This window comes from Salvelinus fontinalis, chromosome 25 (genome assembly GCF_029448725.1).
Source record: "Salvelinus fontinalis isolate EN_2023a chromosome 25, ASM2944872v1, whole genome shotgun sequence".
Lineage (NCBI taxonomy): Eukaryota > Metazoa > Chordata > Actinopteri > Salmoniformes > Salmonidae > Salvelinus > Salvelinus fontinalis.
In genome coordinates this window covers 42840157-42868013 of record NC_074689.1, presented here as the reverse complement: position 1 = coordinate 42868013, position 27857 = coordinate 42840157, and the positions used below count along the sequence as shown (strand labels likewise).

Genomic DNA, 27857 nt, shown 5'->3' with positions numbered 1-27857 from the left:
AATGCGTTTGAGCCAATCAGTTGTGTTCTGACAAGGTAGGGGGGTATACAGAAGATAGCCCTATTTGGTAAAAGACCAAGTCCATATTATGGCAAGAACAGCTCAAATAAGCAAAGAGAAACGACAGTCCATCATTACTTTAAGACATGAAGGTCAGTCAATGGGGAAAATATCAAGAACCTGGTAGGTTTATCTGAGCTGGAGCAGACTGGGAGGCTGGTTGGTTGACCTGGGCTGGAACAGACTGGTCGGCTGGTAGGTTGACCTTGCCTGGAGCAGACTGGGAAGCTGGTAGGTTGACCTGGGCTGGGTTCACCTGGGTTGGAGCAGACTGGTAGGTTTATGATGGTACACTGTGGTATTTCACCCATAGAGTATTACTGCTGTGATGGCACACTGTGGTATTTCACCCATAGAGTATTACTGCTGTGATGGTACACTGTGGTATTTCACCCATAGAGTATTACTGCTGTGATGGTACACTGTGGTATTTCACCCATAGAGTATTACTGCTGTGATGGTACACTGTGGTATTTCACCCATAGAGTATTACTGCTGTGATGGCACACTGTGGTATTTCACCCATAGAGTATTACTGCTGTGATGGCACACTGTGGTATTTCACCCATAGAGTATTACTGCTGTGATGGCACACTGTGGTATTTCACCCAGTAGATATGGGAGTTTATCCAAATTGAATTTGTTTTCAAATTCTTTGTGGATCTGTGTGTTCTGAGGGACATATGTGTCTCTAATATGGTCAAACATTTGGCAGGAGGTTAGGAAGTGCAGCTAAGTTTCCACCTCATTTTGTGGGCAGTGAGCACATAGCCTGTCTTCTCTTGAGAGCCATGTCTGCCTACAGCGGCCTTTCTCAATAGCAAGGCTATGCTCACTGAGTCTGTACATAGTCAAAGCTTTCCTTAATTTTGGATCAGTCACAGTGGTCAGGTATTCTGCCACAGTGTACTCTCTGTTTAGGGACAAATAGCATTCTAGTTTGCTCGTCAAGTAATTATCTTTTTGTCTTCTCATAATTTGGTTGGGTCTAATTGTGTTGCTGTCCTGGGGCTCTGTGGGGTCAGTTTGTGTTTGTGAACAGAGCCAGCTTGTCACGATCGTGTGGAGGATTGACGGACCAAAACGCAGCATTTGGAAAATACGCCATCACTTTTATTGATGACGAAGGCAAAACGAAACAAAAACACTTACACGCTAAACAAAACAATAAACGATCGTGAAGCTAATAAAACGTAGTGCTCACACAGGCTACAAACGTATAACATAGACAATTACCCACATCACATGAAAGCCTATGGCTACCCTAAATATGGCTCCCAATCAGAGACAACAGAAATCAGCTGTCTCTAATTGGGAACTCATTCAGGCAACCATAGACTCTCCTAGACAACTAAACCAACATAGACAACGCTAGACACATGCACTCAACACAATCCCATACACTACACCCAACACCCCCTTTACCATATAATCACCCAAAACCAACAAAACACAAACATTCCCCATGTCACACCCTGACCTAACTAAAATAATAAAGAAAAACTAAGAATACTAAGGCCAGGGCGTGACACAGCTGGCTGAGGGGACTCTTCTCTAGATGAATCTCCTTGCAGGTTAGGGCTTTGTGATGGAAGGTTTGGGCATCGATTTCCTTTAGGTGGTTGTGGAATTTAATGTCTGTTTTCTGGATTGATCATTTGTGTGTATAGTCCTAATTCTGCTCTGCATGCATTACTTGGGGTTTTGCGTTGTACTCTGAGGATATTTTAGCAGAATTCTGCATGCAGACTCTCAATTGGGTGTTTGTCCCATTTTGTGAATTCTTGGTTGGTGAGTGGACCCCAGACCTCACAATGTGTTCTTTAACTGATTGGAGTATTTTTAGCCAGATGTTAGTTGGGATGTCCATTTTTTATGTTTCTTTTGATGGCGTAGAAGGCCCTTCTTGCCATGTCTCTCAGATCGTTCACAGACTTGTGGAAGCTATCTGTGGTGCTGATGTTTCAACAAGCTCTCACAGTGGAAGCTATCTGTGGTGCTGATGTTTCAACAAGCTCTCACAGTGGAAGCTATCTGTGGTGCTGATGTTTCAACCAGCTCTCACAGTGGAAGCTATCTGTGGTGCTGATGTTTCAACAAGCTCTCACAGTGGAAGCTATCTGTGGTGCTGATGTTTCAACCAGCTCTCACAGTGGAAGCTATCTGTGGTGCTGATGTTTCAACCAGCTCTCACAGTGGAAGCTATCTGTGGTGCTGATGTTTCAACCAGCTCTCACAGTGGAAGCTATCTGTGGTGCTGATGTTTCAACCAGCTCTCACAGTGGAAGCTATCTGTGGTGCTGATGTTTCAACCAGCTCTCACAGTGGAAGCTATCTGTGGTGCTGATGTTTCAACCAGCTCTCACAGTGGAAGCTATCTGTGGTGCTGATGTTTCAACCAGCTCTCACAGTGGAAGCTATCTGTGGTGCTGATGTTTCAACCAGCTCTCACAGTGGAAGCTATCTGTGGTGCTGATGTTTCAACCAGCTCTCACAGTGGAAGCTATCTGTGGTGCTGATGTTTCAACCAGCTCTCACAGTGGAAGCTATCTGTGGTGCTGATGTTTCAACCAGCTCTCACAGTGGAAGCTATCTGTGGTGCTGATGTTTCAACCAGCTCTCACAGTGGAAGCTATCTGTGGTGCTGATGTTTCAACCAGCTCTCACAGTGGAAGCTATCTGTGGTGCTGATGTTTCAACCAGCTCTCACAGTGGAAGCTATCTGTGGTGCTGATGTTTCAACCAGCTCTCACAGTGGAAGCTATCTGTGGTGCTGATGTTTCAACCAGCTCTCACAGTGGAAGCTATCTGTGGTGCTGATGTTTCAACCAGCTCTCACAGTGGAAGCTATCTGTGGTGCTGATGTTTCAACCAGCTCTCACAGTGTCAAGTCAGAATGAGACGTTCATCCGTGTTTCTCAAAGTGTTTGGTTACTTCTCTGTATTGTTCCAAGGTTAAGTTTACTCATTAACTCCGAATTCTTAAGGTTAGGCATTAACTCTGAATGGTTAAGGTTAGACATTAACTCTGAGAGGTTAAGGTTAGACATTAACTCTGAATGGTTAAGGTTAGGCATTAACTCTGAATGGTTAAGGTTAGACATTAACTCTGAGTGGTTAAGGTTAGGCATTAACTCTGAATGGTTAAGGTTAGGCATTAACTCTGAATGGTTAAGGTTAGTCATTAACTCTGAATGGTTAAGGTTAGTCATTAACTCTGAATGGTTAAGGTTAGGCATTAACTCTGAATGGTTAAGGTTAGGCATTAACTCTGAATGGTTAAGGTTAGGCATTAACTCTGAATGGTTAAGGTTAGGCATTATGGTTAAGGTAAGGGTTAAGGTTTGGGATAGGCATTAAACAAAAATGTGACTAGCACCTCGATTTAGACTTATGTAGCAAAATTTGAAATGGCTTTACATTCGATAAAAGTAGAGACTTAGAGCTAGAAAATCATATATATCATGCACTGCAGTTGAAAAAGAATGGGAAAGTAGTTCTGCTTTGAAAGTTGATAAACTGGTAACCCCACGTCTGAGAAAATGGCCCTTGAATGTTTTGGTACACCTACTGGAGAGTTCCTCTTTGTCTACACCCATTGAGCATCGTTCACACCCTCTTTTTTTTTAAACTAGGCAAGTCAGTTAAGAACAAATTATTATTTACAATGAGAGCCTAGGAACAGTGGGCTAACTGCCCGGGGATTCTATCTAGCAACCTTTCGGTTACTGGCCCAACGCTCTAACCACTAGGCTACTTGTCGCCTCTTTATCCATGACCTCACCCATCTCTTTAAGGATTCACATGTGAGGCCAGAGTGAGTAGTGTAGTAAACAACCAAAGATTTCAAAACTAAAAGTGGTGAAAATAGAAGCAGATAATCTTCTTTCTCATTGTAGGAGCCTTTTGGCAAAGTCTAAGAGAGCATGTGCCTTTTACTGAAGAGTGGCTTCCATCTGGCCACTCTACCATAAAGACCTGATTGGTGGAGTGCTGCAGCGATGGTTGTCCATCTGGAAGGTTCTCCCATCTCCATATAGGAATGCTGGAGCTCTGTCAGAGTGAGCATCGGGTTCTTGGTCACTTCCCTGACCAAGGCTCTTCTCCCCTGATTGCTCAGTTTGGCCGGGCAACCAGTTCTAGGAAGAGTCTTGGTGGTTCCAAACTTCTTCCATTTAAGAATGATGGAGGCCACTGTGTTCTTGGGGACCTTCAATGCTGCAGAAAGTTTTTGATACCCTTCCCCAGATTTGTGCCTCGATACAAACCTGTCTCGGCGCTCTACGGACAATTCCTTCGACCTCATGGCTTGGTTTTTGCTCTGACATGCACTGTCAACTGTGGGACCTTATATAGGCAGGTGTGAAGCCTTTCCAAATCATGTCCAATCAATTGAATTTACCACCGGTGGACTCCAGAAACATATGAAGGATGATCAATGGAAACAGGATGCACCTGAGCTTAAGGGTCTGAATACTTATGTAAAAAAGGTATTTCAGTTGTTCATTTTTAATACATTTGCAAAAACATCTAAAAACCTATTTTCACTTTGTCAAAATGTGGAAAGAGTCAAGGGGTCTGAAAAATTTCCAAAGGCACTCTGTGTATATATATATATCCGACTTCAACTGTATATATATGTATATGTAATATCTTTTGCACTGGAATCAGACTGTGTTTGCGCCGACTCAGTACTTTTACTGCTACTAACTAGCATGCTACTAAATCAGCATGTTAGACAGGTATTGACCTCTCCATGGTTGCAGGATCTTGTCAGTTTTTACAAGTTTTGTATTGAAATTCATTGTGGACAGCTTTATTATATATTTTGTGTTATGAATAGCGAGTATTTTTAGTTCACCATCAGCCCATTTTATAGGTAAACTGCAAAGTAATGTAAAAGTTGTATTTTTTAAAGATCCAATACGTAATATTGTACACTTATCATAATTAGGTTTTAGTCCAGAGAATACAGAAAAGTTAAGATCTTCAATGAGACATTACAGGGATCTAGCTTGCAGACTTAATATAAAACTTGAGTCATCGGCATACATGGACACCTTTGTTTTTAAGCCTTGGATTTCTAATCCTCTAATGTTGTTGTTGGATCTGATTTTAATAGCATTTCATGGCCATAACAAATAGATATGGTGACAGCGGACACCCTTGTTTAACTCCTCTTGGTCAAATCAAATCAAATATATTTATATAGCCCTTCATACATCAGCTGATATCTCAAAGTGCTGTACAGAAACCCAGCCTAAAATCCCAAACAGCAAGCAATGCAGGTGTGGAAGCACGGTGGCTAGGAAAAACTCCCTAGAAAGGCCGGAACCTAGGAAGAAACCTAGAGAGGAACCAGGCTATGAGGGGTGGCCAGTCCTCTTCTGGCTGTGCCAGGTGGAGATTATAACAGAACATGGTCAAGATGTTCAAATGTTCATAAATGACCAGCATGGTCAAATAATAATAATCACAGTAGTTGTCGAGGGTGCAACAAGTCAGCACCTCAGGAGTAAATGTCAGTTGGCTTTTCATAGCCGATCATTAAGAGTATCTCTACCGCTCCTGCTGTCTCTAGAGAGTTGAAAACAGCAGGTCTGGGACAGGTAGCACGTCCGGTGAACAGGTCAGGCTTCCATAGCCGCAGGCAGAACAGTTGAAACTGGAGCAGCAGCACGGCCAGGTGGACTGGGGACAGCAAGGAGTCATCATGCCAGGTAGTCCTGAGGCATGGTCCTAGGGCCCAGGACCTCCAAGAGAGAGAGAGAAAGAAAGAGAGAAAGAGAAAATTAGAGAGAGCACACTTAAATTCACACAGGACAGCGGATAAGACAGGAGAAGTACTCCAGATATAACAGACTGACCCTAGCCCCCCGACACATAAACTACTGCAGCATAAATACTGGAGGCTGAGACAGGAGGGGTCAGGAGACACTGTGGCCCCATCCGATGATACCCCTGGACAGGGCCAAACAGGCCCAAAACTCTCTGAGAAGTAGCCGTTATTTACCATTTTACACCTGGGGTTGCTATACATTAATTTTACCCATTTTTTAAGAGAATTACCGAAAATAAAAAAAAATCCAGGCATTCATAAATAAAATCCAGTCTTACTTTATAAAATGCCTTTTCAAAATGCGCTATGAATACCAGGCCTGGCTTAGATGACTGGGTCTTTCAACTTGTTTTAATAACAGAGAACCTTCCAGAGGTTTCAGACCTTCCAGCTGAGGACAGACCACCATTTCTATAGGAGTAGTTCAAACAAGCTAACAATGGAGCTGTTAGTATAATCAAAAAAGGCTTGATATACCTCTACCGGTCTGCCATCAAGCCCTGGGGTTTTTCCAGACTGAAAGGATTTAATAACCTCAAGAAGTTTGTCCTCTGTAATTTGGCCTTCGCACTGATCTTTCTGTACATTTAGTTCATTTTTTTATTTTTATTATTATTTGGAAAGAGTTCCTGCCCGTAATCTTCATTCAGTGATTAGCGAGAGTGTGTACGATGTCTGTATAAGAGTAAGGCTATAATGTGTGATGTAGAGATAAATAACAACTGCCAATTTGCATGTTTGAGTGTCTGTGTGTGTAACATGTAGTGCGTATAGTCTTAATATTCATGATGATAATTGTAATCCATATCGTATCACCATCATAGCTGCATCATAACTACCTTTAACATCATTGAAAACCCCATCTCAGCATTTCCACAGCAATTGAAGTTTCACATGAGAGACCTTGCATTACTCTAGAAACGGCTTCACAACAGTACAAATGTATTCCGGCATTGCATGACAGGGTGTGGACTATGGGCCTTTACCATCATGTCAAGTTGCACCCTCCTCAGCTATTTCATGGGGATTTTCATTTTCCTTGCTAGAAGAACCGGTATAATAATAATAACAATAATGAAAAAATAGAACAGGGCTTTAGCCAGCTTCGCTGGGAGGGAGGGAGGGAGGGAGGGAGAGGTGGGAGGGAGGGAGGGAGGGAGAGCTGGGAGAGAAGAACAGCTTCGCTGGGAGGGAGGGAGGGAGGGAGGGAGGGGGGGAGGGAGGGAGGGGGGGAGGGGGGGAGGGAGGGAGGTAGGTAGGGAGGGAGGGAGGGAGGGAGAGCTGGGAGGGAAGAACAGCTTCGCTGGGAGGGAGGGAGGGAGAGCTGGGAGGGAAGAACAGCTTCGCTGGGAGGGAGGGAGGGAGAGCTGGGAGGGAAGAACAGCTTCGCTGGGAGGGAGGGAGGGAGGGAGGGAGGGAGGGAGAGAAGAACAGCTTAGCTGGGAGGGAGGGAGGGAGAGAAGAACAGCTTCGCTGGGAGGGAGGGAGGGAGAGCTGGGAGGGAAGAACAGCTTCGCTGGGAGGGAGGGAGGGAGAGCTGGGATGGAAGAACAGCTTCGCTGGGAGGGAGGGAGGGAGGGAGGGAGAGAAGAACAGCTTAGCTGGGAGGGAGGGAGGGAGAGAAGAACAGCTTCGCTGGGAGGGAGGGAGGGAGAGCTGGGAGGGAAGAACAGCTTCGCTGGGAGGGAGGGAGGGAGAGCTGGGAGGGAAGAACAGCTTCGCTGGGAGGGAGGGAGGGAGAGCTGGGAGGGAAGAACAGCTTCGCTGGGAGGGAGAGAGGGAGAGCTGGGAGGGAAGAACAGCTTCGCTGGGAGGGAGGGAGGGAGAGCTGGGAGGGAAGAACAGCTTCGCTGGGAGGGAGGGAGGGAGAGCTGGGAGGGAAGAACAGCTTCGCTGGGAGGGAGAGAGGGAGAGCTGGGAGGGAAGAACAGCTTCGCTGGGAGGGAGGGAGGGAGAGCTGGGAGGGAAGAACAGCTTCGCTGCTGGATCCTTCTCAAGGTGTCCTGGTATTTAGGAGTCATTCGATTATCTCGTATAGATGCATCTCCCTCAACACAATGTCTGTCTCTGTGTAGGAGTTGAAGGGTCGGTTCATCATCAAGGGGAAACGGCTGAACAAGCTGGATGCCGTCTTCAGCAGTACTAGTCCTGGAGTAGAGGAAGACTGTGTCTCAGAGGAGGACGAGGCTGCAGAGACCAACCACTCCAAGACAGACTCCAACGGACAGAAGGCCAAAGCCAAGGTATGGTAACACGCTGCTGTGGTGCCAAGGTAGTTAAAGCCATGGTGTCCCAATGTCACCCTAGTCCCTAGTAGTGCACTACCAGCCCATAGGACTGTGGTAAGAAGAAGTAGAATAGAGTGCCATTTTGGACATGGTCATGCTACTGTGGTGTCATGCTACTGTGGTGTCATGCTACTGTGGTACCATGCTACTGTGGTGTCATGCTACTGTGGTGCCATGCTACTGTTGTGCCATGCTACTGTGGTGCCATGCTACTGTGGTGTCATGCTACTGTGGTACCATGCTACTGTGGTGTCATGCTACTGTGGTGTCATGCTACTGTGGTGTCATGCTACTGTGGTGTCATGCTACTGTGGTGCCATGCTACTGTGGTACCATGCTACTGTGGTGTCATGCTACTGTGGTGTCATGCTACTGTGGTGCCATGCTACTGTGGTGTCATGCTACTGTGGTGTCATGCTACTGTGGTGCCATGCTACTGTGGTACCATGCTACTGTGGTGTCATGCTACTGTGGTGTCATGCTACTGTGGTGTCATGCTACTGTGGTGTCATGCTACTGTGGTGTCATGCTACTGTGGTACCATGCTACTGTGGTGTCATGCTACTGTGGTGTCATGCTACTGTGGTGTCATGCTACTGTGGTACCATGCTACTGTGGTACCATGCTACTGTGGTACCATGCTACTGTGGTGTCATGCTACTGTGGTGTCATGCTACTGTGGTACCATGCTACTGTGGTACCATGCTACTGTGGTGTCATGCTACTGTTGTGTCATGCTACTGTTGTGCCATGCTACTGTGGTGTCATGCTACTGTGGTACCATGCTACTGTGGTACCATGCTACTGTGGTGTCATGCTACTGTGGTGCCATGCTACTGTGGTACCATGCTACTGTGGTGTCATGCTACTGTGGTGCCATGCTACTGTGGTACCATGCTACTGTGGTGTCATGCTACTGTGGTGTCATGCTACTGTGGTGTCATGCTACTGTTGTGCCATGCTACTGTTGTGCCATGCTACTGTTGTGCCATGCTACTGTGGTGTCATCCTACTGTGGTACCATGCTACTGTGGTGTCATGCTACTGTGGTGTCATGCTACTGTGGTGCCATGCTACTGTGGCGCCATGCTACTGTGGCGCCATGCTACTGTGGTGCCATGCTAATGGTGCCATGCTAATGTGGTGTCACTCTACTGTGGTACCATGCTACTGTGGTACCATGGTACTGTGGTGCCAAGCTACTGTGGTGCCATGCTACTGTGGTACCATGCTACTGTGGTGTCTTGCTACTGTGGTACCATACTACTGTGGTACCATGCTACTGTGGTACCATGCTACTGTGGTGCCAAGCTACTGTGGTGTCACTCTACTGTGGTACCATGCTACTGTGGTACCCTGGTACTGTGGTGCCAAGCTACTGTGGTGCCATGCTACTGTGGTACCATGCTACTGTGGTGCCAAGCTACTGTGGTGTCAAGCTACTGTGGTACCATGCTACTGTGGTACCATGCTACTGTGGTGCCAAGCTACTGTGGTACCATGCTACTGTGGTGCCAAGCTACTGTGGTGCCATGCTATTGTGGTGTCACGCTACTGTGGTACCAAGCTACTGTGGTGCCATGCATCTGTGGTGCCATGCTACTGTGGTGCCAAGCTACTGTGGTGCCAAGCTACTGTGGTGCCAAGCTACTGTGGTGCCAAGCTACTGTGGTGCCAAGCTACTGTGGTGCCAAGCTCTACTGTGGATTAGCTGCAAAACTGTCCTCAGCAGAACTAGTTCCATTTCAAATGCCAGGCCATATGCCAAGGAAAACACATATGGGAATACTTCTCTGAAAACATCTCTATTTCTATAAAAATGCTGTTTTATTGCTTTTCAGAAGTCAAAGATCAAGCTTGCCAAGCAGCTGTCTGACCTGGTGATCTACTGTAAGAGTGTCCACTTCTCAGGGTTTGAGCACGCTAAAGACAACCAGGCCTTCTATGAGATGTCCTCCTTTAAAGAGAGCAAGGCTGTTAACCTGGCCGAGACAGCAGGTAAAACCCTATGTTCTGTTACAGCAAGCATGAATAACAACAAGCCTGAATTATAGCAAGCCTGAATAACATCAAGCCTGAATAACATCAAGCCTGAATAACATCAAGCCTGAATAACATCAAGCCTGAATAACATCAAGCCTGAATAACATCAAGCCTGAATAACATCAAGCCTGAATAACATCAAGCCTGAATAACATCAAGCCTGAATAACAGCAAGCCTGAATAACAGCAAGCCTGAATAACAGCAAGCCTGAATAACATCAAGCCTGAATAACATCAAGCCTGAATAATATCAAGCCTGAATAACATCAAGCCTGAATAACATCAAGCCTGAATAACAACAAGCCTGAATAACAGCAAGCCTGAATAACATCAAGCCTGAATAACAGCAAGCCTGAATTATAGCAATCCTGAATAACATCAAGCCTGAATAACATCAAGCCTGAATAACATCAAGCCTGAATAACATCAAGCCTGAATAACATCAAGCCTGAATAACATCAAGCCTGAATAATATCAAGCCTGGATAACATCAAGCCTGAATAACGGCAAGCCTGAATAACATCAAGCCTGAATAACATCAAGCCTGAATAACATCAAGCCTGAATAACAGCAAGCCTGAATAACATCAAGCCTGAATAACATCAAGCCTGAATAACATCAAGCCTGAATAACATCAATCCTGAATAACATCAAGCCTGAACAACATCAAGCCTGAATAATATCAAGCCTGGATAACATCAAGCCTGAATAACATCAAGCCTGAATAATATCAAGCCTGAATAATATCAAGCCTGGATAACAGGACCTTTCAGCCTTGATTCAGTGTACTATAAACATTTCATTATGCATGTTCTAGAACAGTTCTTACAAGGATAGCACCACTAACCTGTCTGGTTTACATCTCTCCCAGCTAAAGCGTTTATCCAACACAACATGACCAAGCTGAGCCGTATCTACCCAGCGGGCTCCAGAACAGCCTCTTCCAACTACAACCCAGTTCCCCTGTGGAACGCAGGCTGTCAGATAGGTACAGTCTCTTCAACTAGACTCATAATGAAGAATCCTCTGATAGAATTGACATGAACAATCTCTGTACCAGCTCAGGTCACAGTCTTCCCCTTTCTCTATAAATGAACAATCTCCGTACCAGCTAAGGTCACAGTCTTCCCCTTTCTCTATAAGTGAACAATCTCCGTACCAGCTAAGGTCACAGTCTTCCCCTTTCTCTATAAATGAACGATCTCCGTACCAGCTCAGGTCACAGTCTTCCCCTTTCTCTATAAATGAACGATCTCCGTACCAGCTCAGGTCACAGTCTTCCCCTTTCTCTATAAAGTCACGATAGATGCTTTATTGATCGATTCTTTATTGATTATGATTTGTCTCTCCAGTGGCGCTGAACTTCCAGACTCCCTCTAAGGAGATGGACTTGAACCAGGGCCTGTTCCGATCCAACGGGCTGAGTGGATACGTCCTGAAGCCCGAATTCCAGAGAGACCCTGGGTCAGAGTTCAATCCTATGACCCTAACCAAGGGACCCTGGATCAAACCCCAGGCCTTCCACATCATGGTGAGAGGATCATCGCTATAGTGTGTTATATATATATATATATATACTCTATGTATTATATTGATTTATATATGATACTATAGTGGATTACATTAGTGGAATATTAGAACACAGTGAAGAATGGTACATTGATGAATAAAATAGCAATATATTGCGGAAGTAAAATGGCCTTCTGATAACATAAATGAGTTTCTGTGTTTAGTGTTCATCATTGTAGATCGTATCTTATAGTTAACACTGCTAAGAGGAATGGGGCTCGGAACTGAGTGGCATCGCTTCAAATGATAAGATTTGATTGAGATGAGATATGGTTCAAGAGGGATTCATTAGGTACTAAACTGCACTACAGTACATCAAATCAATGCTGCTTTGAAATATCCTTAGTCATTAGGCTTCTGCTATAGACCTCTCTCTCTCTCTCTGTGTCTCTGTGTGTGTGTGTGTGCGCGTGTGTGCGGTGTGTGCTCGTGTGTGCGGTGTGTGCTGTGTGTGTGCGGTGTGTGCTGTGTGTGTGCGGTGTGTGTGGTGTGTGTGTGCTGTGTGTGGTGTGTGTGTGTGGTGTGTGTGTGTGCTGTGTGGTGTGTGTGTGTGGTGTGTGTGTGGTGTGTGTGTGGTGTGTGTGTGGTGTGTGTGTGGTGTGTGTGTGCTGTGTGTGCTGTGTGTGCTGTGTGCGCGCTGTGTGTGCGCTGTGTGTGCGCTGTGTGTGCGCTGTGTGTGCGCTGTGTGTGCGCTGTGTGTGCGCTGTGTGCGTGTGCGTGTGCGTGTGCGTGTGTGTGTGTGTGTGGTGTCTCCAGGTGATCTCAGCCCAGCAGCTGCCCAAGCTAAACAAGGACAAGCCTAAATCCATCGTGGACCCGCTGGTTAAAGTGGAGATCTACGGTGTTCCAGCTGACACGTGCAGCAAGGAGACACGCTCCATCGAGAACAACGGTGACACACACACACACACAGACACACAGACACACACACACACCACACACACACACACACACACACCACACACACACACACCACACACACACACCACCACACACACACCACACACACACACACCACACACACACACACCACACACACACACAGTACGTATCAGTATCTGATCCAGGCCTTGATGATGTTCCTCTCACCAGGTTTTAACCCCATGTGGAATGATGTTCCTCTCTGCAGGTTTTAACCCCATGTGGAATGATGTTCCTCTCACCAGGTTTTAACCCCATGTGGAACGATGTTCCTCTCTGCAGGTTTTAACCCCATGTGGAATGATGTTCCTCTCTGCAGGTTTTAACCCCATGTGGAATGAGACGTTCCAGTTTGACATCCAGGTACCAGAGCTGGCCATGTTGCGCTTCCTGGTCGAAGACTATGACGCTACCTCACAGAACGACCTGATTGGACATTACTGCCTGCCACTGACCAGTCTACAGAACGGTAATACCTCCCTCTTGTCTTATTTCTCTCTCTTTCTCTCCCTCTCTATTCTCTCCTCTCATTGCTGACTGCTGACTTATTCAAACCTCACATCCTGTTTCCCAGGTTACCGCCACGTCCCTCTGCTCACCAAGCGTGGTGATGTCATCCCCTCCGCCGGCCTGTTTGTTCACCTCATGCTGCTGGACGCCAAATAGATCCCGACCCACTTCACACTGACGCCTCCCACACCACACTGACCCCTCCCACACCACACTGACCCCTCCCACATCACACTGACCCCTCCCACATCACACTGACCCCTCCCACATCACACTGACCCCTCCCACATCACACTGACCCCTCCCACATCATACTGACCCCTCCCACATCATACTGACCCCTCCCACATCATACTGACCCGTCCCACATCATACTGATCCCTCCCACATCACACTGACCCCTCCCACATCACACTGACCCCTCCCACATCACACGGACCCCTCCCACATCACACGGACCCCTCCCACATCACACGGACCCCTCCCACATCACACGGACCCCTCCCACATCATACGGACCCCTCCCACATCATACTGATCCCTCCCACATCATACTGACCCCTCCCACATCATACTGACCCCTCCCACATCATACTGACCCCTCCCACATCATACTGACCCCTCCCACATCATACTGACCCCTCCCACATCATACTGATCCCTCCCACATCATACTGACCCCTCCCACATCCTTGAGCTGTAACTGACAAGGTTTTTAATATGTTGATATTTAATGTTTTATCTATTTAAAAAAAAAAAAATCCACTTCTTTTAAGTTTGTTCCACCTGAGTAAGTCTGACCACAAGTCAGAGACCACTATGATGACACACCAAAATGTGTTTGACGGATTGCGGGAAAACAGGCTTTTGAAGACTACAGTCCAAACTGTGGTGTTTTTGTCACACTGCTTTGCTTTATCTTGGTCGCAGTTGTAAACGAGAACTTGTTAAATAAATTGAAATAATATATATATATATGTCTTCCAATGGTGCGATTGCTGTCGGTATGCAAATATTATCCAACTTTAATAAACACTTGGAGGTCAGGATGACAGCGGTGGTATAGTCTACGGCGATACAGATATCACTTATTATTGATATCTACATAGTGCATTGATGTGAATCACACTGCTGCTCTCTCATTTAGCTGTTTCCGCCTTACAGATTGTGGTTGTTGGCTGTTCACGAATCTAAATGTGTATTTGAACCCAATAATGGTTGAATTCAAGAAGTTTAAGCTGCATGTCAATCATTGTTTTTGAAACCAGTGGACAGCCAGTGAAAAATGCACTCCTGCAACAGCTGTATAGTGAGGATCCCAGCCAATAGAATAACAGCTGCATAGTGAGGATCCCAGCCTATAGAATAACAGCTGTATAGTGTGGATCCCAGCCTATAGAATAACAGCTGTGGGGATCCCAGCCTATAGAATAACAGCTGTGGGGATCCCAGCCTATAGAATAACAGCTGCATAGTGAGGATCCCAGCCAATAGAATAACAGCTGCATAGTGAGGATCCCAGCCTATAGAATAACAGCTGTATAGTGAGGATCCCAGCCTATAGAATAACAGCTGTATAGTGTGGATCCCAGCCTATAGAATAACAGCTGCATAGTGAGGATCCCAGCCTATAGAATAACAGCTGTATAGTGAGGATCCCAGCCTATAGAATAACAGCTGCATAGTGTGGATCCCAGCCTATAGAATAACAGCTCCATAGTGTGGATCCCAGCCTATAGAATAACAGCTGCATAGTGTGGATCCCAGCCTATAGAATAACAGCTGTATAGTGAGGATCCCAGCCTATAGAATAACAGCTGTATAGTGAGGATCCCAGCCCATAGAATAACAGCTGTATAGTGAGGATCCCAGCCTATAGAATAACAGCTGCATAGTGAGGATCCCAGCCTATAGAATAACAGCTGCATAGTGAGGATCCCAGCCTATAGAATAACAGCTGTATAGTGTGGATCCCAGCCTATAGAATAACAGCTGCATAGTGTGGATCCCAGCCTATAGAATAACAGCTGCACAGTGAGGATCCCAGCCTATAGAATAACAGCTGCATAGTGTGGATCCCAGCCTATAGAATAACAGCTGCATAGTGTGGATCCCAGCCTATAGAATAACAGCTGCATAGTGTGGATCCCAGCCTATAGAATAACAGCTGCACAGTGAGGATCCCAGCCTATAGAATAACAGCTGCATAGTGAGGATCCCAGCCTATAGAATAACAGCTGCATAGTGGGGATCCCAGCCTATAGAATAACAGCTGCATAGTGTGGATCCCAGCCTATAGAATAACAGCTGCATAGTGAGGATCCCAGCCTATAGAATAACAGCTGTGGGGATCCCAGCCTATAGAATAACAGCTGTATAGTGAGGATCCCAGCCTATAGAATAACAGCTGTATAGTGAGGATCCCAGCCTATAGAATAACAGCTGCATAGTGAGGATCCCAGCCTATGGAATAACAGCTACATAGTGAGGATCCCAGCCTATGAAATAACAGCTACATAGTGAGGATCCCAGCCTATAGAATAACAGCTGCATAGTGAGGATCCCAGCCTATAGAATAACAGCTGCATAGTGTGGATCCCAGCCTATAGAATAACAGCTGCATAGTGAGGATCCCAGCCTATAGAATAACAGCTGTGGGGATCCCAGCCTATGGAATAACACACATCAAGCCATATATGACCTAGTGACTGTTCATGTGAAACACACATCAAGCCATATATGACCTAGTGACTGTTCATGTGAAACACACATCAAGCCATATATGACCTAGTGACTGTTCATGTGAAACACACATCAAGCCATATATGACCTAGTGACTGTTCATGTGAAACACACATCAAGCCATATATGACCTAGTGACTGTTCATGTGAAACACACATCAAGCCATATATGACCTAGTGACTGTTCATGTGAAACACGCATCAAGCCATATATGACCTGACTGTTCATGTGAAACACGCATCAAGCCATATATGACCTACTTCTGTTCCTCTAACATCTTCCCTTAATATCAGCTGTGTAACATATAGCAGAGTATAAAGACATTAAGTAGCTGTGGTAGTAATATCTTACTGTTGTTTTCCAGTAAACTGCATTTGCACATGCTCTTGAATAAAATCATCATTTAGAAAAGTTGTTTGATGGTGATTTTTTTTTTTTTTGAGAGAGATTTTGAGGCAACTTTATGATAATTAGCCATGTTGTTATGAAAGGCTTAGTTGATTATGATGGTCAAACTGAGTTGCAGTAAATATAACAAAACACAAGCCAGCAAGATCTTCCTTGATGTGATTCATTTTGAACGTTAAAAACTCTCCTGCTTCTTATTCTGTTCAGCATACTGGTAGAACGTGTCAGTGAAGGACTGGGCATGTTTTTGTTCAATAAAAAATGTTAAAGGGACTTTGTTAGAGACACTGAAAAGGAAAGTGGTATTGCTGTTGGTAACATCCAGTATCTGGCAGGTTCTTTCCATCAGCTGGAGTATAATAATAATCCTATTTAATTTGCAGAGCGCATAATGTGTGCATGTACAGTTCCTCTAGCTTAAACTGTATTTGAAAAGTATGGCAACATAAACACAATCAATGAAAATATAACCATTCAACTCTAATAAGGTAGGTGCCCTTGTCGTCCCAACTGACTGACTCCGCCCACTCAGAACAGCCCTGCCTTCTTCAGATCGTTGGGCAGCCGCTGGAAACCAGACCGAGAACAACCCAGCAGGTTCTCCAGATCCACATCAGAGAGACAGTCCTGACAACGGAGAGAGACAGTCCTGACAACGGAGAGAGACAGTCCTGACAACGGAGAGAGAGACAGTCCTGACAACGGAGAGAGAGACAGTCCTGACAACGGAGAGAGAGACAGTCCTGACAACGGAGAGAGAGACAGTCCTGACAACGGAGAGAGAGACAGTCCTGACAACGGAGAGAGAGACAGTCCTGACAACGGAGAGAGAGACAGTCCTGACAACGGAGAGAGAGACAGTCCTGACAACGGAGAGAGAGACAGTCCTGACAACGGAGAGAGAGACAGTCCTGACAACGGAGAGAGAGACAGTCCTGACAACGGAGAGAGAGACAGTCCTGACAACGGAGAGAGAGACAGTCCTGACAACGGAGAGAGAGACAGTCCTGACAACGGAGAGAGAGACAGTCCTGACAACGGAGAGAGAGACAGTCCTGACAACGGAGAGAGAGACAGTCCTGACAACGGAGAGAGAGACAGTCCTGACAACGGAGAGAGAGACAGTCCTGACAACGGAGAGAGAGACAGTCCTGACAACGGAGAGAGAGACAGTCCTGACAACGGAGAGAGAGACAGTCCTGACAACGGAGAGAGAGACAGTCCTGACAACGGAGAGAGAGACAGTCCTGACAACGGAGAGAGAGACAGTCCTGACAACGGAGAGAGAGACAGTCCTGACAACGGAGAGAGAGAGACAGTCCTGACAACGGAGAGAGAGAGACAGTCCTGACAACGGAGAGAGAGAGACAGTCCTGACAACGGAGAGAGACAGTCCTGACAACGGAGAGAGAGAGACAGTCCTGACAACGGAGAGAGAGAGACAGTCCTGACAACGGAGAGAGAGAGACAGTCCTGACAACGGAGAGAGACAGTCCTGACAACGGAGAGAGACAGTCCTGACAACGGAGAGAGAGAGAGACAGAGAGGGAAGGAAAGAAAGATGGAAGGAAAGGGAGGAGAGAGGAGAGAGATGTGTTATGCTGCCCTGTGCTGTCGATTTACAAACATTACCAATGTGTCTCACCTCTACTGGGTTAGTGATAGTCAATGTGTCTCACCTCTACTGGGTTAGTGATAGTCAATGTGTCTCACCTCTACTGGGTTAGTGATAGCCAATGTGTCTCACCTCTACTGGGTTAGTGATAGTCAATGTGTCTCACCTCTACTGGGTTAGTGATTGTCAATGTGTCTCACCTCTACTGGGTTAGTGATAGCCAATGTGTCTCACCTCTACTGGGTTAGTGATAGTCAATGTGTCTCACCTCTACTGGGTTAGTGATAGTCAATGTGTCTCACCTCTACTGGGTTAGTGATAGCCAATGTGTCTCACCTCTACTGGGTTAGTGATAGCCAATGTGTCTCACCTCTACTGGGTTAGTGATAGCCAATGTGTCTCACCTCTACTGGGTTAGTGATAGCCAATGTGTCTCACCTCTACTGGGTTAGTGATAGCCAATGTGTCTCCTCTACTGGGTTAGTGATAGCCAATGTCTCACCTCTACTGGGTTAGTGATAGCCAATGTGTCTCACCTCTACTGGGTTAGTGATAGCCAATGTGTCTCACCTCTACTGGGTTAGTGATAGCCAATGTGTCTCACCTCTACTGGGTTAGTGATAGTCAATGTGTCTCACCTCTACTGGGTTAGTGATAGTCAATGTGTCTCACCTCTACTGGGTTAGTGATAGTCAATGTGTCTCACCTCTACTGGGTTAGTGATAGTCAATGTGTCTCACCTCTACTGGGTTAGTGATAGTCAATGTGTCTCACCTCTACTGGGTTAGTGATAGTCAATGTGTCTCCTCTACTGGGTTAGTGATAGTCAATGTGTCTCACCTCTACTGGGCTATTGATAGTCAATGTGTCTCACCTCTACTGGGCTATTGATAGTCAATGTGTCTCACCTCTCTCCTGTTAGGGTCTTCTCCCTGGGGTAGCTCATTGGGGCTCTTGTTGAGCAGCAGCTCAGCGGCCAGGTACTCTCAAGTCCTGGGGGCCGAGGAGGATAAGGTGGGAGACAGAGTGGTACTGATGGTGGTGGACCTGCGGGTCTGGGCTCCAGGGGTGGCTGGGCTAGAGGGGCTAGAGGAGCCTCCTCCCCCTAGATGGAGCTGGCTGGGCTAGAGGGGCTAGAGGAGCCTCCTCCTCCCCCTAGATGGAGCTTGTAGGATGGGCTAGAGGGGCTAGAGGAGCCTCCTCCTCCCCCTAGATGGAGCTTGTAGGATGGGCTAGAGGGGCTAGAGGAGCCTCCTCCTCCCCCTAGATGGAGCTTGTAGGATGGGCTAGAGGGGCTAGAGGAGCCTCCTCCTCCCCCTAGATGGAGCTTGTAGGATGGGCTAGAGGGGCTAGAGGAGCCTCCTCCTCCCCCTAGATGGAGCTTGTAGGATGGGCTAGAGGGGCTAGAGGAGCCTCCTCCTCCCCCTAGATGGAGCTGGCTGGGCTAGAGGGGCTAGAGGAGCCTCCTCCTCCCCCTAGATGGAGCTGGCTGGGCTAGAGGGGCTAGAGGAGCCTCCTCCTCCCCCTAGATGGAGCTTGTAGGATGGGCTAGAGGTGCTAGAGGAGCCTCCTCCCCCCCTAGATGGAGCTTGTAGGATGGGCTAGAGGGGCTAGAGGAGCCTCCTCTTCCCCCTAGATGGAGCTTGTAGGATGGGCTAGAGGAGCCTCCCCCTCCCCCTAGATGGAGCTGGCTGGGCTAGAGGGGGTAGAGGAGCCTCCTCCCCCTAGATGGAGCTGGCTGGGCTAGAGGGGCTAGAGGAGCCTCCTCCTCCCCCTAGATGGAGCTGGCTGGGCTAGAGGGGCTAGAGGAGCCTCCTCCTCCCCCTAGATGGAGCTGGCTGGGCTAGAGGGGCTAGAGGAGCCTCCTCCTCCCCCTAGATGGAGCTTGTAGGATGGGCTAGAGGGGCTAGAGGAGCCTCCTCCTCCCCCTAGATGGAGCTGGCTGGGCTAGAGGGGCTAGAGGAGCCTCCTCCTCCCCCTAGATGGAGCTTGTAGGATGGGCTAGAGGGGCTAGAGGAGCCTCCTCCTCCCCCTAGATGGAGCTTGTAGGATGGGCTAGAGGGGCTAGAGGAGCCTCCTCCTCCCCCTAGATGGAGCTTGTAGGATGGGCTAGAGGGGCTAGAGGAGCCTCCTCCTCCCCCTAGATGGAGCTTGTAGGATGGGCAGTGGTGTGAAGTACTTAAGTAAATTACAGATACCCCAAAAAAATACTTTACTAATTTATATTTTTGGCAACTATTACTTCACTATATTCTGAAAGAAAATGTACTTTTTACTCCATACATTTTCCCTGACACCCAAAAGTACTTGTTACATTTTGACAGGAAAATTGTCCAATTCACACACTTATCAAGAGAACATCCCTGGTCATCCTTACTGCCTCTGAACTGGCTGACTCACTAAACACAAATCCTTTGTTTGTAAATGATGTCTGAGTGTTGGAGTGTGCCCGTGGCTATCTGTAATGATGTCTGAGTGTTGGAGTGTGCCCCTGGTTATCTGTAATGATGTCTGAGTGTTGGAGTGTGCCCGTGGCTATCTGTAATGATGTCTGAGTGTTGGAGTGTGCCCGTGGCTATCTGTAATGATGTCTGAGTGTTGGAGTGTTCCCCTGGCTATCTGTAATGATGTCTGAGTGTTGGAGTGTGCCCGTGGCTATCTGTAATGATGTCTGAGTGTTGGAGTGTGTCCCAGTCTATCTATCTGTAATGATGTCTGAGTGTTGGAGTGTGCCCCTGGCTATCTGTAATAATGTCTGAGTGTTGGAGTGCTCCCCTGGCTATCTGTAATGATGTCTGAGTGTTGGAGTGTGCCCGTGGCTATCTGTAATGATGTCTGAGTGTTGGAGTGTGCCCCTGGCTATCTGTAATGATGTCTGAGTGTTGGAGTGTGCCCCTGGCTATCTGTAATGATGTCTGAGTGTTGGAGTGTTCCCCTGGCTATCTGTAATGATGTCTGAGTGTTGGAGTGTGCCCGTGGCTATCTGTAATGATGTCTGAGTGTTGGAGTGTGCCCCTGGCTATCTGTAATGATGTCTGAGTGTTGGAGTGTGCCCCTGGCTATCTGTAATGATGTCTGAGTGTTGGAGTGTGCCCGTGGCTATCTGTAATGATGTCTGAGTGTTGGAGTGTGCCCCAGGCTATCTGTAATGATGTCTGAGTGTTGGAGTGTGCCCCTGGCTATCTGTAATGATGTCTGAGTGTTGGAGTGTGCCCGTGGCTATCTGTAATGATGTCTGAGTGTTGGAGTATGCCCGTGGCTATCTGTAATGATGTCTGAGTGTTGGAGTGTGCCCGTGGCTATCTGTAATGATGTCTGAGTGTTGGAGTGTGCCCCTGGCTATCTGTAATGATGTCTGAGTGTTGGAGTGTGCCCGTGGCTATCTGTAATGATGTCTGAGTGTTGGAGTGTGCCCCTGGCTATCTGTAATGATGTCTGAGTGTTGGAGTGTGCCCGTGGCTATCTGTAATGATGTCTGAGTGTTGGAGTGTGCCCGTGGCTATCTGTAATGATGTCTGAGTGTTGGAGTGTGCCCGTGGCTATCTGTAATGATGTCTGAGTGTTGGAGTGTGCCCGTGTCTATCTGTAATGATGTCTGAGTGTTGGAGTGTGTCCCAGTCTATCTATCTGTAATGATGTCTGAGTGTTGGAGTGTTCCCCTGGCTATCTGTAATGATGTCTGAGTGTTGGAGTGTGCCCGTGGCTATCTGTAATTATGTCTGAGTGTTGGAGTGTGCCCCTGGCTATCTGTAATGATGTCTGAGTGTTGGAGTGTGCCCGTGGCTATCTGTAATGATGTCTGAGTGTTGGAGTGTGCCCGTGGCTATCTGTAATGATGTCTGAGTGTTGGAGTGTGCCCGTGGCTATCTGTAATGATGTCTGAGTGTTGGAGTGTGCCCCTGGCTATCTGTAATGATGTCTGAGTGTTGGAGTGTGCCCCAGGCTATCTGTAATAATGTCTGAGTGTTGGAGTGTGCCCGTGGCTATCTGTAATGATGTCTGAGTGTTGGAGTGTGCCCCTGGTTATCTGTAATGATGTCTGAGTGTTGGAGTGTTCCCCTGGCTATCTATAATGATGTCTGAGTGTTGGAGTGTTCCCCTGGCTATCTGTAATGATCTCTGAGTGTTGGAGTGTTCCCCTGGCTATCTGTAATGATGTCTGAGTGTTGGAGTGTGCCCGTGGCTATCTGTAATGATGTCTGAGTGTTGGAGTGTGTCCCAGTCTATCTATCTGTAATGATGTCTGAGTGTTGGAGTGTGCCCCTGGCTATCTGTAATAATGTCTGAGTGTTGGAGTGCTCCCCTGGCTATCTGTAATGATGTCTGAGTGTTGGAGTGTGCCCGTGGCTATCTGTAATGATGTCTGAGTGTTGGAGTGTGCCCCTGGCTATCTGTAATGATGTCTGAGTGTTGGAGTGTGCCCCTGGCTATCTGTAATGATGTCTGAGTGTTGGAGTGTTCCCCTGGCTATCTGTAATGATGTCTGAGTGTTGGAGTGTGCCCGTGGCTATCTGTAATGATGTCTGAGTGTTGGAGTGTGCCCCTGGCTATCTGTAATGATGTCTGAGTGTTGGAGTGTGCCCCTGGCTATCTGTAATGATGTCTGAGTGTTGGAGTGTGCCCGTGGCTATCTGTAATGATGTCTGAGTGTTGGAGTGTGCCCCAGGCTATCTGTAATGATGTCTGAGTGTTGGAGTGTGCCCCTGGCTATCTGTAATGATGTCTGAGTGTTGGAGTGTGCCCGTGGCTATCTGTAATGATGTCTGAGTGTTGGAGTATGCCCGTGGCTATCTGTAATGATGTCTGAGTGTTGGAGTGTGCCCGTGGCTATCTGTAATGATGTCTGAGTGTTGGAGTGTGCCCCTGGCTATCTGTAATGATGTCTGAGTGTTGGAGTGTGCCCGTGGCTATCTGTAATGATGTCTGAGTGTTGGAGTGTGCCCCTGGCTATCTGTAATGATGTCTGAGTGTTGGAGTGTGCCCGTGGCTATCTGTAATGATGTCTGAGTGTTGGAGTGTGCCCGTGGCTATCTGTAATGATGTCTGAGTGTTGGAGTGTGCCCGTGGCTATCTGTAATGATGTCTGAGTGTTGGAGTGTGCCCGTGTCTATCTGTAATGATGTCTGAGTGTTGGAGTGTGTCCCAGTCTATCTATCTGTAATGATGTCTGAGTGTTGGAGTGTTCCCCTGGCTATCTGTAATGATGTCTGAGTGTTGGAGTGTGCCCGTGGCTATCTGTAATTATGTCTGAGTGTTGGAGTGTGCCCCTGGCTATCTGTAATGATGTCTGAGTGTTGGAGTGTGCCCGTGGCTATCTGTAATGATGTCTGAGTGTTGGAGTGTGCCCGTGGCTATCTGTAATGATGTCTGAGTGTTGGAGTGTGCCCGTGGCTATCTGTAATGATGTCTGAGTGTTGGAGTGTGCCCCAGGCTATCTGTAATAATGTCTGAGTGTTGGAGTGTGCCCGTGGCTATCTGTAATGATGTCTGAGTGTTGGAGTGTGCCCCTGGTTATCTGTAATGATGTCTGAGTGTTGGAGTGTTCCCCTGGCTATCTATAATGATGTCTGAGTGTTGGAGTGTTCCCCTGGCTATCTGTAATGATCTCTGAGTGTTGGAGTGTGCCCGTGGCTATCCATTAAAAAAAAAATAATAATAATTGTGCCGTCTGGTTTGCTTAATATTTGAAATGATTTATACTTTTGATACTTAAGTATTTTTTAAAACTAAATACTTTTAGACTTCTACTCAAGTAGTATTTTACTGGGTGACTTTTACTTGAGTCATTTTCTATTAAGGCATCTTTACTTTTTCTCAAGTTTGACAATTTAGTACTTTTTCCACCACTGAGGATTGGGGAGAGCTAAGCTGGTCTGGGCCTCCTGGAGCGCTCTACCCACGACCTCCACTACTCGCCCAAGCAGAACACGTACTCAGGTCTGTGTTGTTCAAATTCTACAGACACGTAAGAAGAGGTTGAGTGATATCCACCAGCAGGTGAAGGCCGATATCCACCAGCAGGTGAAGGCCGATATCCACCAGCAGGTGAAGGCCGATATCCACCAGCAGGTGAAGGCTGTATGGAGGATTTAGAAAATATGAGGATTCATGTTTCTTCTGTTACAATCATGCATGTTTGATGCATGCGAAGGTTAGGCTTGTATTGGTTATATCATAATGACTTTGAAAGGTGGTTAATGGTTATATCATGGTTATTGTTAGAGTTTTCTAGTGAATCACTTACTGCAGTAATCTGAGAGACGCAATGTCGCCCAGCTTGTGTTACATTTCCTCCTAGAAGGAGCCTCCCTGTTGAGAAGAGAAGATCCACTAGACCAGAGCTGCCCAACCCTCTTCCTGGAGATCTACTGTCCTGTAGGTTTTAGCATAATTTAGCAGATTCAGCTAGTTAACTTCTAGTTGCACACAATCCCGGATCCGGGAGCACCCCCATCAGTAAAAAAGATGACTAGCATAGCCTAGCATAGCGCCACAAGTAAATACTAGCATCTAAATATCATGAAATCACAAGTCCAAGACACCAGATGAAAGATACACATCTTGTGAATCCAGCCATCATTTCTGATTTTTAAAATGTTTTACAGGGAAGACACAATATGTATTTCTATTAGCTAACCACGATAGCAAAAGAATCAACTTTTTTTCCCCACCATTTTTTTACTGCATAGGTAGCTATCACAAATTCGACCAAATAAAGAGATAAATAGTCACTAACCAAGAAACAACTTCATCAGATGACAGTCTGATAACATATTTATTGTATAGCATATGTTTTGTTCGAAAAATGTGCATATTTCAGGTATAAATCATAGTTTTACATTGCAGCCACCATCACAACTCTCACCAAAGCAACTAGAATAACTACAGAGAGCAACGTGAATTACCTAAATACATCATAAAACATTTATGAAAAATACACAGTGTACAGCAAATGAAAGACAAAGATCTTGTGAATCCAGACAATATTTCAGATTTTGTAAGTGTTTTACAGCGAAAAACACAATATAGCATTATATTAGCTTACTACAATAGCCAACCACACAACAGCATTGATTCAAGCCAACAGTAGTGATAACGAATAAACCAGCAAAATATATTAATTTTTCACTAACCTTCTCAAACTTCTTCAGATGACAGTCCTATAACATCAAATTACAGAATACATATATGGTTTGTTCGAAAATGTGCATATTTAGCGGCACAAATCGTGGTTATACAATATGAATAGTAGCCAAACAACAAACAAAATGTCGGGAGAAATCTTGGGAGAGGCACCTAATCTAATCAATAACTAATCATAAACTTGACTAAAAAATACAGGTTGGACAGCAAATGAAAGATACATTAGTTCTTAATGCAACCGCTGTGTTAGATTTTAAAAATTAACGTTACTACGACATACAGCGTGCGTTAAAGCGAGACCGCACCGAAATGAATGGCGGAATAATACTTTCACATTTTTCAACAGAACAACGAATTAACATCATAAATAGTTCTTACTATTTGATGAGCTTCCATCAGAATCTTGTGCAAGTTGTCCTTTGTCTAGAATCATCGTTGCTCTGTTGTAGATTGTCGTCTTCAACTTAGGAATTAGCAGCAAACATTAGCCATGTGGCGAAGACGTGTCCAACTATTCATAACGCAGCACTAAGAAAATTCCGAAAATTGCAATATACTGATATAAACTGTCATCTTCATCTGTGGAATTAGCTAACGAAGCTAGCCATGAGGCACATAAGTGGCCAACCCACCATAACGCCAAACAAAGAAAATATCGAAAATCGCATTAAACTGATATAAACTGATATAACTCGGTTTAAAATAACTACATTATGATGTCTTTAAAGCCTATATCGAATAAAATCAGAGCCGGATATATCTAAGGCCTATAACGAGAGATTTTCAGAATGCCATCCTGAGGTCTGCTTTGCGCCATGACGAACGTTGAAAAGAGTGCACCACCCGTTCCAAGAGCCTTTATACTGCCTCAGATCTACCTAGCAACTCCATTCCAATTCTCACTGCCTACTGACATCTAGGGGAAGGCGTATGCAGTGCATGTCGACCCATAGATTACATGCAGATTTATAAACTGACCCTGGAACAGAGCCCCAGATTTCTGATTTTTCAGTTCCTGACAGGAAGTTTGCTGCAAAAGGAGTTCTGTTTTACTCACAGATATAATTCAAACGGTTTTAGAAACTATAGAGTGTTTTCTATCCAATAGTAATAATAATATGCATATTGTACGAGCAAGAATTGAGTACGAGGCAGTTTAATTTGGGAACGAATTTTTACAAAGTGAAAACAGCACCCCCCTATTGAGAAAAGGTTTTAAGGTCTTGTTGAGCAGCTTATTAGTATTACCCCTCACCTCCTCCCAGGTGTCTAGCAGCATGACATCATCCTGGTCCAGGTTATAGTGGTGAAGAAAAGACGGAGAGAAAAGGGAGAGGAGGGCAGGGTGCCTTGTAAGAATTCGCTGACAAGTAGGTAAACCACCACTACCCTCCGTATTATTGGCCAACGTGCAATCATTGGAAAACAAACTGGACAATCTACGATTAAGACTATCCTACCAACGGGACATTAAAAACTGTAATATCTTATGTTTCACAGAGACTTGGCTAAACGACGACACGGAAAATATAGAGCTGGGTTACTTCTCCGTGCATCGGCAGGACAGAGCAGCTATGTCTGGTAAGACAAAGGGCAGGGGTGTGGGTCTATTTGTCAAAAACTGCTGGTGCGCGATGTCTAATATTAAAGAAGAATCGAGCTATTGCTCGCCTGAGGTAGAATACCTCATGATAAGCTATAGACCACACTATCTACCAAGAGAGTTCTCATCTATATTATTCGTAACCGTCTACTTACCACCACAAAACGATGCTGGCACTAACACCGCACTCAACGAGCTGTATAAAACCATAAGCAAACAAGAAAATGCACATCCAGAAGTGGCGCTCCTAGTGGCAGGGGACTTTATTACACGCACATTTATATCCATTTTATCGTATTTCTACTAGCATGTCAAAATGCGCAACCAGAGAAAATTAAACATAAATAAATAAACTAGACCAACTTAATCCACACAGAGAGATAGATACAAAGCTCTCCCTCGCCCTCCATTTGGCAAATCTGACCATAATTCTATCCTCCTGATTCCTCCTTTCAAGCAGGAATTCATCCAATGTTTACCACCTCAGTCACCGGCTTCATCAATAAGTGCATCGACGAAGTCGTCCCCACAGTGACCATACGTACATATTCCAACCAGAAGCCATGGATTACGGGCAACATCCGCACCTTGCTAAAGGTTAGAGCTGCCGCTTTCAAGGAGCGATACACTAATCCAGATGCTTAAAATAAATCCCGCAATGCACCCAGACGAGCCATCAAACAGGCAAAGCTTCAATACAGGATTAAAATTGAATCTTACTACATCAGCTCTAACGCTCGTCGGATGTAGCAGAGCTGCCCAGTGACGCAAGCCTACCAGATGGGCTAAATGCCTTTTATGCTCGCTTTGAGGTAAGCAACACTGAAGCATTCATGAGAGCACCAGCTGTTCGGGACGACTGTGTGATCACGCACTCCATAGCTGATATGAGCAAGACCTTAAAACAGGTCAACATTCACATTGCCGCTAGGCCCGACGGATTACCAGGATGTGTAATCGGAGCATGCGCAGACAAACTGGCAAGTGACTTCAATTATATTTTCAACCTCTCCCTGACAGAGTCTGTAACACCTACATGTTTAAAAAATACTACCATTGTCTCTGTGCCCAAGAAAGCGAGGGTAACCTGCCTAAATGACTACCGCCCTGTAGCA

General features: G+C 46.1%; 1 protein-coding gene across 1 annotated transcript in view; it reads left to right on the top strand.

Moving 5' to 3' along the window:
• The window catches only part of LOC129823294 (1-phosphatidylinositol 4,5-bisphosphate phosphodiesterase delta-1-like), an 81050-nt gene extending 65955 nt beyond the window's left edge, over positions 1–15095 (top strand). The window contains exons 9-15 of the mRNA XM_055882228.1: positions 7975–8142; positions 10029–10185; positions 11102–11218; positions 11583–11761; positions 12556–12691; positions 13040–13189; positions 13295–15095. Coding sequence (XP_055738203.1) covers positions 7975–8142; positions 10029–10185; positions 11102–11218; positions 11583–11761; positions 12556–12691; positions 13040–13189; positions 13295–13386 — 999 coding nt within the window. The 3' untranslated portion in view covers positions 13387–15095. The remainder of the gene's footprint in view (positions 1–7974; positions 8143–10028; positions 10186–11101; positions 11219–11582; positions 11762–12555; positions 12692–13039; positions 13190–13294) is intronic.
• Positions 15096–27857: the final 12762 nt, after the last annotated feature.